Here is a 13,344-nt window from a genome sequence, read left to right as displayed (position 1 = left end):
ACAAGTGCAAAGCAAATTCTTTTTCAAACTTCTTATTCTTTTTATTCACAGCAGGTGGAGAAAATACCAATTATTGTGAAGTAGACCAACTGTCTGTGTTGTTAATAAATGATTTATCGCTGATACCCATTATTTTTGCCTTTTGAATGTGAATTGATTAAATTAGAAAACACTCAACAGATTAATCAATAATAAAAGTAATCGTTAGTTTAGTTCAGAATATAATGTTAAATAATTTTCTTGCTCATTTCCAAGCTCCTGTTATATCTTTCCTGAGGATGTGGTTATTAAATGATGATGTCGGTGCAGTTTGGTCATTCTTACTTTAATCTCATGAAGCCATTTCATCTTTGAACCAAACAGTGTAATGGTCGGAGGCTTTCAAAGCCTTGTTTCTGAGTAAATATAAATCAGAGAATTCTTCAGCTGTGGTGGCAACCAGCAATGCAGAAATGCCACAGGGGCTCCCATAATGCCACAGGGCTCCCATAATGCCTCAGGGCTCCCATAATACCGAAGCTGGATCCTTTAATCTCCAAGAGCTGGAAAAGACATCTGACCCTCCACACAATATACTGTCTTGACTGTTTTTTTTTTCTGTCAAAAGAAGGAAGTTTGCTGGAGACTACTATGTACCTGCCAACTTCAGCCAGGTTTAAAGTGTTCACGCCCCAACTCGCTCTGGTCTAACACAATAGAACTCACACGTACCTGGGCCGGGTCAAACGCCAGGCATTTATACCGAACCTCATCCATGACCGCACTGCCTCGGCTCGATTAATTCAGCCTCCAGAGACACGCATCTCCAGGTTAAACAGGAGACTCGCAGAGCAGAGTGAGTGCTGCTGATGGATGACTGCAGCCCAGGATTCTGACACGTCTGATAAACGTGAACCAGCGGATCCGTTTTTAAACAATGTAGTTCTACCCACACATTTAACATCCTTACTCTGAGACCAGGGAAAAGCTTTCACAATGACTTATAACAAATATAACTGCTTTTAGACATAGGATCTGTAAGTCATCTATCTCTTAAATAATGACTTTTTAGCCTCCTGCACATATAGGTTGCAGCTGCATGGGCTGCTCATGTTAAACCTGACAGGATTTTTTTTCTGATGTGTCAGAGCGGTGACTCTCCTCATTATAAGCTCCTGACTATCTCTGTCACGAATAGAGCTGGGGGATGTGAACAAAAGTGCTAGTCGATATCCATAATTATCCTGATGAATGTCAAATCATTTCTTTTGAGTTTAAGGGTTGTTTTTTTTTCCTGAACGAAGGTTGAAGATGATTATTTGTTGGTTTAACTTCTGCATTACCCTGTTTTAATGAAACACTGAAGTTTACTTTTTTTTTGGGTATTTAAATGCTATTATTTCCATTCTGTTGTGAAATACAATTAATATCAATCCAGATTAAAAATGTATACATGTTAATTTTCCTGTTAGTGCCCCTACCACTGATGACGATCTAGAGTTGGTCCCCCAGCTCATGCTGATGCTAATGCTAATGCAAGGTATTGTGTGTAGATAGATAGATAGATAGATAGATAGATAGATAGATAGATAGATAGATAGATAGATAGATAGATAGATAGATAGATAGATAGGCTTTATTTCAGACTCATGGTCCACATTAAAAAGCAAACAGATAAATACAAACACAATAAAAAACACAAAAAACCCTCTATACCAGGGATGTCAAACTCATTTTAGTTCAGGTGCCACATTAAGCCAAATTTGATCCGCAGTGGGCCGAACCAGTGAAATAATAACATAATAATATATAAATAATTTCAACTCCAAACTTTCCTCTATGTTTTAGAGCGAAAAAAAGTAAAATTATGCGATGAAAATCTTTCCATCTACCAACTATCCTTTAAAACAATGTGAATAACATGAACAAACGGAAATTTCTTAAGAAAACAAAGTGCAATTTTAACAATATTCTGTCTCAGTTTATCATTTAAACGTGTAAATTACAACTTACAGATCACAGTGGATCAACAGATACACAAAACATTTAATAACAGACAGAATATTGTTAAAATTACACTTCAGACATTTTAAAATGGCCATATTTGTTCACGTTATTTGTGTTTTTGTGAAATGTTAGTTTGTTTTAGTGTAAATACAGTAAAATGACATGAAAATGTTTACATTTAAAAGGACAAAAATGTGGAGTTGTGATCATTTATAGGTTATTACGATTGTATTTTACTGATCCGACCCCCCTTGAGATTACATTGGTCTGTATGTGGAACCTGAACTGAAATGATTAATGTCTTCAGTGTAATTTTTGCATTTCACAAATTCATTTGAGGGGCCAGACTGGACCCTTTGGCGGGCCGAATTTGGCCCCTGGGCCACATGTTTGATACCTTTGCTCTATACTTTCAAGAGGCAGTCATACCAGTGTTTCCAGAACAGAGATGTGTAACATACAGCACTATATGCAAGATTTGTCAGCAATAAAATTACAGTATTTTCTGAGTGATTCAGGCAACACATAAATTTAAACATCAGATTTCTCAACACAGCATGCAATGAATTTACATGATTAGACATAAACAATTCACTGGCACTGGTCCATCTGGGCTTTTTCAATAAAAGTCTTAGAGCATCATTGTATGCCACTGCGTATTATGGGTAAAATACAGAGACCAAATCTTGCTACAGAGGTAATAAAGGGAGTCCTTTATTATCCCTGTAACCTTTATCAGTTCCACTTAAATGTAGGATTTTATGATTTAGGCACCATATGTGTTTAAATGAACGAAGTTGATCAGAGACAGAAATATATGAACCAAAGACATACTTATATTTTATTCCTCTGCTTTATGGTTATTTTAAGTTATTTCGACTCACTTGTACTGACAGCTTTGCCGAAGAATTATTGTCTAAAGTTAATTTAAATATAATACCAAATGTCCAAAATACAGGTGATTAAACAAATTCATGTTCTGACTGAATACAATGACAGAGGACATTTAAGAGACTAGAAATGGTGTATGGGTATCTTACTTATATACAGCTAACCCAGGTGATTCATTTGTTCATGATCAGAAGATGTCAGAAACGTTTAGTGATTAGTGTATGTGATAATGTAAATGAAATGTGTATTTTTTTCCCCAACTCAAATGCACTAACATAACTTAATTTCAGTTTTACAAGTTTCATTTTGCTTGTTTTACACAGTTCCTCCCTCTGCCTGGTGTCACTGAACCCACATCCACAATTAATTTACCCTAAATCCTCCTAAATCTGTACCTTTAAACTGCAGCTTTTAGCAATTTGCACAGGTTAATACTGTGGTTATGAATGCAATTTTATTTGTTGTACAGCTTTAGGTTATCACAATGAATATAATTATCATATATTGTATGTAATATGTAGTATAATAAGCTCTGGTCATGCCATATTGCCATTATTGGTGCTAACTGCAGTTATGTTGTGTAATAGCAATAATCACCTTCCTCTGCAACAGGAATGTCATATTTCATCATTATTTCCACATTAGATTGTTATTATCACAAATTCATTTGTAAACTGACCAACAGGCTAATATCTGTTCTGAGCAAGTTTTGTTCACAAAGTAAAAAAAAAACAAAAAACAAAACAAAAATGCAGTTATTTATTTCTGTGTTGTGGTGTTCAATTCAATATACAGTTCATCTTCTACATTAGCTGTACTATAGGGGTATGTACAAAGTGGATTCAGGGTGATACTATGCACGTGGCATAAGAAACAGAAAAAGACAATTATATCACAGTTATTTCTAGGAGAATTAATCCTTAGCTGAAATGTAGTCATGTGTAGCTCCCTGCTTAACCCGTTTGTCGCTGGTTTCTTTCAGGTTCCAGTCAGACGTGTGCTCCCCAGGAGGACAATGACAACCCCCGGGTGTTCATAAGGGAGATGCGAACCGGCTGTTGGACTGACTTCATCCGAGGACAGGACCAGGCTGAGGTCCACATCCTTAACCTGGACTTCACCCCCAGCCCGGTGAGCTTGCACAGAAACAAAAATTAACAGTTTATTTCACATGTACTTGACGAACAATAGTACCACTAGCCTGAGTCACTTTTTTAACAGGCGGGTGAATTGTAACTGGGATAATAATTGCACCGCTGAACTGCAGCCGTATGCACATAGTTAGAAAATGTTGCACAGTCAACAGCAGCTATCTGTCAAACTGACAACATCTAACTTTTGATTTAAATCAATACCCTATGGAATGTCCTGGGTATGTCATCATCCTCTTGTTAATCATTCTTTCTTTTACTTGACAGTGCAATATGTCAAGTCCAGTACCCCTAAGAACATGTTCACCTTCTACCCTTTCCACACCGCTAGTGCCAAGACATGCTGTTATGACTGTGAATATGTAATTGGAAGCTCTATGGGGTTATGGTCAATGTAGCACGACCTGAAAAATGTGAGGCTGGTCCATCGTGTGTAAAGGAGATTAAATGTGACCAGAGTTCAGACTTCTGAAATAAATTAGTAAATGTTATGATGATGATACATAGTATTAGGTAAGAATGACTCACACTCAAGTGGTTTCTGAATTAGAATTTAAAATAAAATTGCAGCATAGATAGTCATGAAAAATACAAATGTAATGCAGCTATTTGATTAAAGCTATAACAACAGTTTGTTTTTGTTTTTTTTCTAACACTGGTTGATAGATCTTGTGACAAAAAAATAAACAGGCTTAGAAAGAAAGCAGAGCAGATGTTGCAGAAACTGTAAAGGTCAGAACAGTCAGGAAAACAAATTATTGAAATGCTAGTTGTAGGAAAATAATATACAGTATGTCTACCTACACCTCAAAACATGACAGATTTGGTTGAGTTATATCAAAGATGTTATGCAAAATGTAGTTAAAGTTCATGACATTGCAGAGTCACTGCACAGCTTGAAGTGATTCTAATAGAAAACTCAGCACTGACAACATTTGCAAGAACAAAGCATTCATGTTTTTGCAAAAAAGACTAAATTCAAAATGGAGATTTTCCACTAATACTGTGTACATGCAGTTGTGTATTCCCTGAATAAAAGCATTATATGTAAGAAGATTTGACAAGATTTGGATTTGACACATAAGCATCTTAATGGAAATAATTCTGTTTTTTGGAATGAGGGCAAAAAAAATACATTTTATGATTTAATATCACTGTGTTTATGTTTACAAAATATTAGTTTTTTCCTCAATTCCAAAAAACACAAATTCCAATTCCTAATTCTTAACATAACATAGCATAGCATGCATTCCATGATTCAAAATAGTTTTCTTAACTCTTTTCCGTCGGCCTCCATCTTGGAATCCTTCAAACTATTTCTTGAAACAGTTGCTTTTTAATATTTTCTGTAATTCAAAAAACTGCTGGAATCTTTCATAATGTTTAACAGTCGGTAGGTTTGGCTTCTGATCGGAAATGTGGACTTTTCATTTGAGCGTTCATCTATATCAGAGGGAATCTTTGTCTTTATTCCATCTTAACATAAACAGAGACAATATGTCGCAATGTGCAGTAACACTAAATATAAAACTATATTCTGAATGTGTTGTGTGATATCAGCTAACCCACTGTTCCATTCAGAGAAAGGCCTAAACAGGAATATCTAAACTCAATATGCTCTAATGCAACGACACACAATCAAATTCAGATTATTGTCATATTCAGAACAATAGTAAAATATTATTGACATTATTATTATTATTATTGTGTCATATACTCAGTGATGGTTGGCAGGTGGTTGGTAGTAATCAGATTTAACCAATCCTCCACACCAGTGTTTCCCAATCTTTTTTAGCCACGGCACGTATTTCACATTAGAAAAATCACAAGGCACACCACCGCACAAAAATGTCAGAAAAAGTATATTTATTGAAACATAATGCAAATCAAGTCTCAATTTACTTCCTCAGTGTGAGACCTGGGCCTGTTCAGTTGAACACAAAGCTGATATTCTTGGAATTGAGGAAAGATAAACATGAATCTTCCTCAACAGCGAGCACATCTGGGGTGCACGGGTGACATTGTCGCAGGGCGTTTGGAACAATAAAGCTGAGAGGGGTGTGTCAGTGACCTCTTGGACGGACCCAGCCCCTTAGGATTGAGGTCCGTTGTATAATAGTATGGGAGGCATATTTCCCCCGCCCCAACCTGATACCCAGGGTTCACGGGTAACTTGCTAATCTGTGCATCACTAGTGAGGGGGGCTTTATCAACAGAACGCACAGCATCGGGGCCGGTTCACTTTCACTTTTATTTTGCAAAGGGAAACAGGAGACTGTTGTAGAGTGGATCATTGGTGCGTGCAGTCATATGCATCTATATCACGCTGCTTGCTTACAGTACCAATCAGGTGAAACTGGATAATTTTCCACGGCACACATGATGATTTCTCGTGGTACAGCACACTGGTTGGGAAACACTGCTCCACACTATCTCTGTCTTTATCTGCTCTGTAAGTAGCGAAGGGAATCCAGAACCAGTTTTTGTAGAGAGTCCACTAATTCTGTGATGTCATCATGTCAAATGCGTCATCAACAGTTGTAACCCTTGCAGAGCTTCCATTACGACAAAGGGTTAAACACCTTTAACATGCAGAAAGATTTAATTCCAGCATTCAATTTAACTGTACCAATGGAAGGTCTTTGATTGGCTGCTTAGGCTTTGGGGCGGAGCCTACAGCAAGTTGTCCTCTGTCGCAGCTGTTAACACTAAACTCCTCCTAGTTCTATCGATATGGTTCATGTTAGCACCATTTCACAGTGTCAACCTGCTTTACTGTTGTTTATGAAGAATCTCTGTATCGTATATGTGTATAATATGTGATATTGATAATGGAGCCAAAATCGTTAAATTCTTATTAATTCCCATCATTATATGTAACTAACTTTTTCAAAGAGAATATGTTTTCCATCATGTCCAGGTTTTAACTGTAAACTGGTTTCTCTGAAAACCAGCCGAGCATGTCCGTCTGTGTTTCTGAATTTTTTATTGAAGCAAACACACATTACATAATTGCAGATTGTGCAACGGGTCCAACCTGAGGCTCCAGGGACACAGAAAAGTAACTGCAGAAAACTTTTAATCTATATGTTGTTATTGCAGTGCCAGACTCCATTTTTCACTGTCCACCACTGTCGGTCAGCAAACATTAGTCATTTCTTTATCAGCGTCCTCTCCTTGTTTGTTCTTCTGTTTGTGCTGTTTTTGAATTCTTTTTGTAACACTTGCACATGCATAATGTTAAACAGCTGCTCTTGTGTTTGTTTTCTTCTATTAGTCTCCCTTTGTTGGCTGTTGGTTCTCATTTGGTGCTGATTATGAGTAGGGGGAGCAGATGTGTGCGCTACAGTCAGGATGGTGCAATCCTCTGGTTATCTGATTCCACCGTCCTCCACCTCCCACCCCCATCCTCTCTGAAATTAATAAAACCCACAACCCTGTCCTTCAGCTGTTTGGTTAACAGCTGTAACAAAGGTCTTGTCATTTTTTTTATTCATGTGTCTAATACAATTTACATTCCAGTTTCACTGTTATGTGAAACAAAGGCACATTAAATAAATATCTTAATAATTAAACCACTATACTCTAGTTCTTACATTGAAAAGATGCTACACAGATGGTGTTTTATGTAAAGTAATATTTTGAGTAAGACTGACCTTTTCTGAACCGATGATTTTGTTTTCCTCAAACACTTTGGTTGTTGGCTAAAATGCAGCCAAGCTCCTTTATTTTTTTGCCAAGTGGTAAGTCTCATTTAATGGACTGAAGTGTTGCAGCATATTTAATCGAGTGGAAATCAGAAGGAAAAGCACTTTGATGACAAAACAGATTTACAGCATATTAAGAGGGAATTGCTCCTCTTAGTCATTTTATTAAGCCTGGAGGTTAGAGCAACCACATTATGTCTTGGAAAAGAGTGAAACGGAGGAAATTTTATTGCCAAAAAGCAAGAGTTTGTAAAAACAACTTGGTGCAACTTACTCAACAATAGAATAGAATAGAATAGAATAGATCTTTATTGTCACTGTCACAGGATCAATGAAAATTCCTTTAGCAGCTCTGTTCTGTTTAGCAGCAAAAACAACAAGAGAAGCACTCGGAGAGAGCAGACCTCCGCCAAGGCAGATCAGTGGGCCCCTGTGGCCTCCCCCCCACCCCCGATCACCACCAAAATTTAATCGTTTCTTCCTTGTGCCATGCCAACATTTCCTGAAAATTTCATGAAAATCCATCCATAGCTTTTTGAGTTATCTTGCTAACAAACAAACAAACACACACGCATGCATGCAAACACACAAAGCAAAGCGATCACAATACCTCCTGGCTGAGGTAATTAGTGCAAAAAGGGGACTGTATAAAAAATATCACACAAAATACTGAAAAATGGAAGCAGTGTACGAAAGCTACAAGATAAAAATATTAAATATACATATACTACTAAAGTTCTACAAAACTACTGATATATACAAACAGCTAACTCTATACTACAAATGAGAAACATGTACAACAAATAAGGATATATACAGGCAATATAGGATATATATAAGGTAAGATTAAGAAAAACATGGTGCATGTGTTGTGACTAGTCAGTGTGTGTGTGTGTGTGTGTGTGTGTGTGTGTGTGTGTGTGTGTGTGTGTGTGTGTGGGCATTTAACCGCTTGTAGGTGAAAAAAAAGGGTTGAAATCAGAGTGAGGGGTTTTGTGGGAGTTAACTGGAGGAATTTGGCCGAGGCTCTGTGTAAACCACTGGACATTGAACAGACTTCGCAGATCCTGTTCTCTAGTGGGATTATGAATCTATAATGGAAGAAGAAAGTGGACTTGTCTTAAAACACAGCCCTTATCTGCTCTTGACTGTTTACTGTAGAGCAGATTTTTCTTGTTTGCACAGAGGAAGGGGATCGTCTTCATCTCTTGCCAAACTGTCCACTCAGATGGGAGTTTTGCTATCGCCTTCCCCTTTTTTTGTCCTTTATATTTTTCTTATCACCCTCTTTGCCATCCCTTTGTTTTTCATGCTGATTTACAGCCTGCCAGAGACACTTGAGTCTCACGGTTTGACCGCACAGAGGAAGCATCAAGAGGCTGCATAGTTCAGGAAAATTCATAGGGAGGAGCTGCTTGTTCAGCCCATTGATGTCACACACTGGCCTGAGTCGGGTCCTGGCACGAGGCCGAGACTAGACCAGCGGAGCCAATTCAAGTTAAGGGAGAGAGCCAAAAGAATAACTGGAAACTGCATCAGCAAAGGCCCTTCAAAAAATGCTCTAGGGGTGGGGGGGGGTGGGGGGTGGTGAAAAAAAAAAAGTTTGAAAAGGAAAACAATTGTATCTTGAAAGCACAGGAACAAAACTAGAAAAGGTGAGTGATCAGGGTCAGGACCAGTCATGATTGAGGGTTCAAAATAAGAGAATGAAAGTCACAAAGGGATGAAGGAAGGTGAAACGAGACAGTGAGACAATGAAGCTCATTAGAAGTATTTAAGGAAATCATCTGAACTCTGTATGAAGCACAATGAGCTCCAATAGGAAATGCCATTCATTCACTTACTGTATGTAATGCATTCCAGGTAAAAATAAGTGGTATTTCTGGGAAGATGTCGTGTCACCCGTTACGCTCACCCGTTCAGGCTCAGATTTTAAGGGAATTGTTTTAACTCTGAGTCATAGACGTACATGTGCAGTTCTATGATACATTTATTTTGGACTGAAATGAAATGCAAGTGCCTGATCAGAGAAATGTCTGCAGATTTGGACTCATCATCACCTTCATAAACACATCAAAGTCACATCTGGTGATGTTGCAAACAGTTCCCACATCACACTCCCTTTTGGCAGGTTGTTATTTTTATGATAAGATTGATCAAGGCAAAGACTCCACATTTGTCTTTCGCAAATTAACATGACTTGAGGGCATTTATTAACAAGTCAGCCTCTTTTTTTGGGGGGATGCTCTGCCTCTTTTGGAGAATTTTCTTAAAAAAAAAAAAAAAAAGTTTGTGACCGGAGCAGGTCGAGGAGGATTAACATTTAATCACTCTTGAGATAGAAGCTGCGATGTTTGTAATCTAAAAAAATCATTTATTTTTCTGTATTAACTCTATGCACAGTACTTTGCGAAACACAAAAAATAAATGTATGATAGATCATTTCTGAGGTTAAAAAAATAAAATCAAAACAAACATGAATTTAACACAAGAAAATCTTAGAAAATGGGCTGTGAGTGTTGTCTGGATAATGGGTTTGTTTGTAGGTCATTAGTTATTATTAGCTGATTTAGTTTTGTCACGGCTCACCAACATAACTGTGCTTTTCTTGTTATTTGTGAGCTTTTTCTTGTAAATTTAGAGATTCATTCTTAGAGAATATCAGTGTTTTCTTATGAATGCAGAACATTAATATTACAAATGTTGTCATGCTTGTCCCTTGTTTCCCCACGTTTTATGAGGTACATTATTATTATTATTAGTCACTGTAAATGAGTGGGAAAAGGATAAATCCAGATGTAGATGTTTTTCAAATTGATTGAATGGGGTTCTGCTTTGAGATGCTTTTAAGATACATTGTTGTACACTTTTAGTACCGTTTAAATTATTGATGGTGTTTTATATGTATGTTTTGAATAGGGATGCACCGATGCCAATACCAGTATCGGGTATCGGTCCGATGCTGAGTGTGTTTACTTCTACTCGTACTTACAAACGCAATGATGCCGCTTTACAGCAGCGTGACATTCATAGTTAAGTGCAGCAGGTACGTGGCGGAGGAGTAGTGTCAGCAGTGTGGAGATTTTTCAAAATAAACAACAGTGACAAAAGTAACAGTGACTGAAAGTTACATTAAAGACAGAGACGGATACAGAGGGAGCGTTCTGTCTGTCCTCTGCCTACATTCTGTACATAATTCTGTCTGTTTTCCGGGTGCTTGCGGATGCGGACCCAGATCCAGAATTCGGAGCAGTACCACCTGGAACCGTGGAGGTAGCAGAGGTAGCGACTGTGTGAGTTACAGAAAAACTACTGACATATTTATGACAACTATCCTCATCAATATCAACATTAGTATCCACATTAGTACTACCTCCTCTGTCGTCGCCATGTTTGTTATTATTTACTTTCTTCTTCTTCATCTCAAAAGACTTTACTCTTCTTTGTGATATTTGGCAAGTATGGTTAATTAAGAGCAGCGCCCTCTGGTAGATTGATTGAGAAATGCTCATTCCAATGCTTTAAATGTCAGTAGCAGCACTTTGTTCCAGTCAGACTAATGACAACAACAATAAAGCACATTGTGAAAAGAAACGAAGAACTGTAATGGTATTATTAGGGCTGGGTAAAAAAATCAATTTGATCGATTTCTTTTTTAATTTTGCATAATGGATTAATGGTGGATGAGATCGATTTTTCAGAACAGGACCGTGAGTAAATGACCCGGAAACTGCCGACGCAGAAGCACGTTCGGCTCCTTTTGCGAGCCCGTCGCGGAGTCTTGGTCATGCTCGCGATGGTTCTGGCGCGGGAGGAACGTGGAGGAAGGGTGGGGAAAAGCCCTCCGCTGGAGGTCCTCCCGGCCTCAAACTCGAACCCGCAGTGCAAGGAACTCGCTGGTGGAGGTGGGTCATGGAAGCCAGTCTTTCTAGAAATATTAACTTGGATCACCAGTGGCTGATTGCGGAGATAGAGGAATAGTAAAACGGAAATCATGAAGCTCCGCCCACCCTCCCCCTCCAGTGAGTTTCTTGTACCAAGGGCCAAATATGATTCTGTTTCAGGGGGGCCAAATTGGTTGCAGTGCCCCAGGGTGATAGAAGCACCAGCCATAAAAAAGAATAAAGATGAACGAAGAAGTCCGTTCTGAGCCACTGTAGAAACATGGACATGTTTCTGTCCTGTTCATTATTTCAGAGCAGATTCAGCCATTCGCTGCTGAAATATCATATTTATTTCCTTTCTAATATCAATATTGATTCTGTGTTGCATGGCTGCAGTAGTCCAATAATCAAGTTACAACTCAAAATTGTACTTTGGTATCACTAAATGAATCTGAATCAATCAATTAATACTGAATCGAATCAAATCGAATCGCAATTAATTGATTCAGAACCTTATGAATTGAAATCAAATCAATTAAGGAAATTGGCCATGATACCATCCCTAGGTATTATTAAGTACTCGTATCAGTACTCGGTATTGGCAAGTAATCAAATGTAAATACTTGTACTCGGTCTGGAAAAAAGTGGTATTGGTGTATCTAGTTAACTGTTTTATGTATAGTTTTAGAAATTAGTTTTATTATGTTTTTCATGTACATTTTTAGCGTGGATGTATGGTTAACTTCTGCTGTTGCTGTCTTGTCCAGAACACAGATTTTTAATCTCAATTAGTCTTTTCCTTGTTAAATGAAGGTTAAATGAAATAAAAATAAACATTAGTATCATGATCAGCCTGCTACGTTATGTTAATATATTACTGATTTTGAGCATGTATGGATGTGAGGTTCTGCCAAACTTACTGTGCGTGAATCTCTGCATCAAATTACATTTGTATTTTGCTCATAGCCAATTTGTCGACGGTCTCCTTAGACCTCATTTGTGCTGCCCTGGTCTAAAAACATTTCCATAGCTCTGGTTCATCCCAGTTCTCTTGGATTGCACTCTGACAGCATCAGGTACCAAAGAAAAAAAGGGTGTAAATATTACAGATTCACTTTGCTTCCCCAGCACGCTCATTCACTGGCCAACAGGCAGAGCTTTAAACAATCTAACCTCAAATAAACATGATGGAACTGAATAAAGTATGGGGTGTCAAAAAGCATCATAGATGGATGGAAAGAGAAGTTTGTATTGATGCATGTTAAATTCTCCCAAAAGCCTCACACTGGAGTGTTTCCGTCCTTAGGCACTGACTCATGAAACTGAATAAATCTGAACTACTCGAGTCTTTAAAAACCCCATTAGCACAGAAGTGAAAGTAATTATAACAAGGATTTATTTCAGTTTAGTCGGAGTTGAGTTAAAAAAGTCACAGTGAAAAGGTTTAGTCACTACTGTTTAACATCTGTAACACTCAACACTGCCTTGCTTTACCCACGCAAATGTATAGTGTGTTAGTTAAGCCTGATTCATAAAGAAAGTGGTGGTGATTTGTAAAGTGCATCCCCTTTGTGCTACTCTCAGCTGAAAACCTGATTAATGAGGTATTACAGTCTGTATTAAATTATGCTAATAAGGCTTTACATATGGTATATAAAAACCACTAGGGCTAGAGCTGTGTGGGAGGATGCTGGGCCGCCAATTTATAAATGAATAATAGCATGT

General features: G+C 37.9%; 1 protein-coding gene across 1 annotated transcript in view; it reads left to right on the top strand.

The window, feature by feature from the left end:
• eng (endoglin) overlaps window positions 1-13,344 on the top strand; it is a 93,095-nt gene that overhangs the window by 36,482 nt on the left and 43,269 nt on the right. The window contains exon 3 of the mRNA XM_030150108.1: window positions 3,860-4,008. Within this exon, the coding sequence (XP_030005968.1) occupies window positions 3,860-4,008 (149 nt within the window). The remainder of the gene's footprint in view (window positions 1-3,859; window positions 4,009-13,344) is intronic.

Source organism: Sphaeramia orbicularis, chromosome 12 (genome assembly GCF_902148855.1).
Source record: "Sphaeramia orbicularis chromosome 12, fSphaOr1.1, whole genome shotgun sequence".
Lineage (NCBI taxonomy): Eukaryota > Metazoa > Chordata > Actinopteri > Kurtiformes > Apogonidae > Sphaeramia > Sphaeramia orbicularis.
Note: the sequence above shows the minus strand (reverse complement) of the source record. Positions and strands in the feature narration are given on the sequence as shown.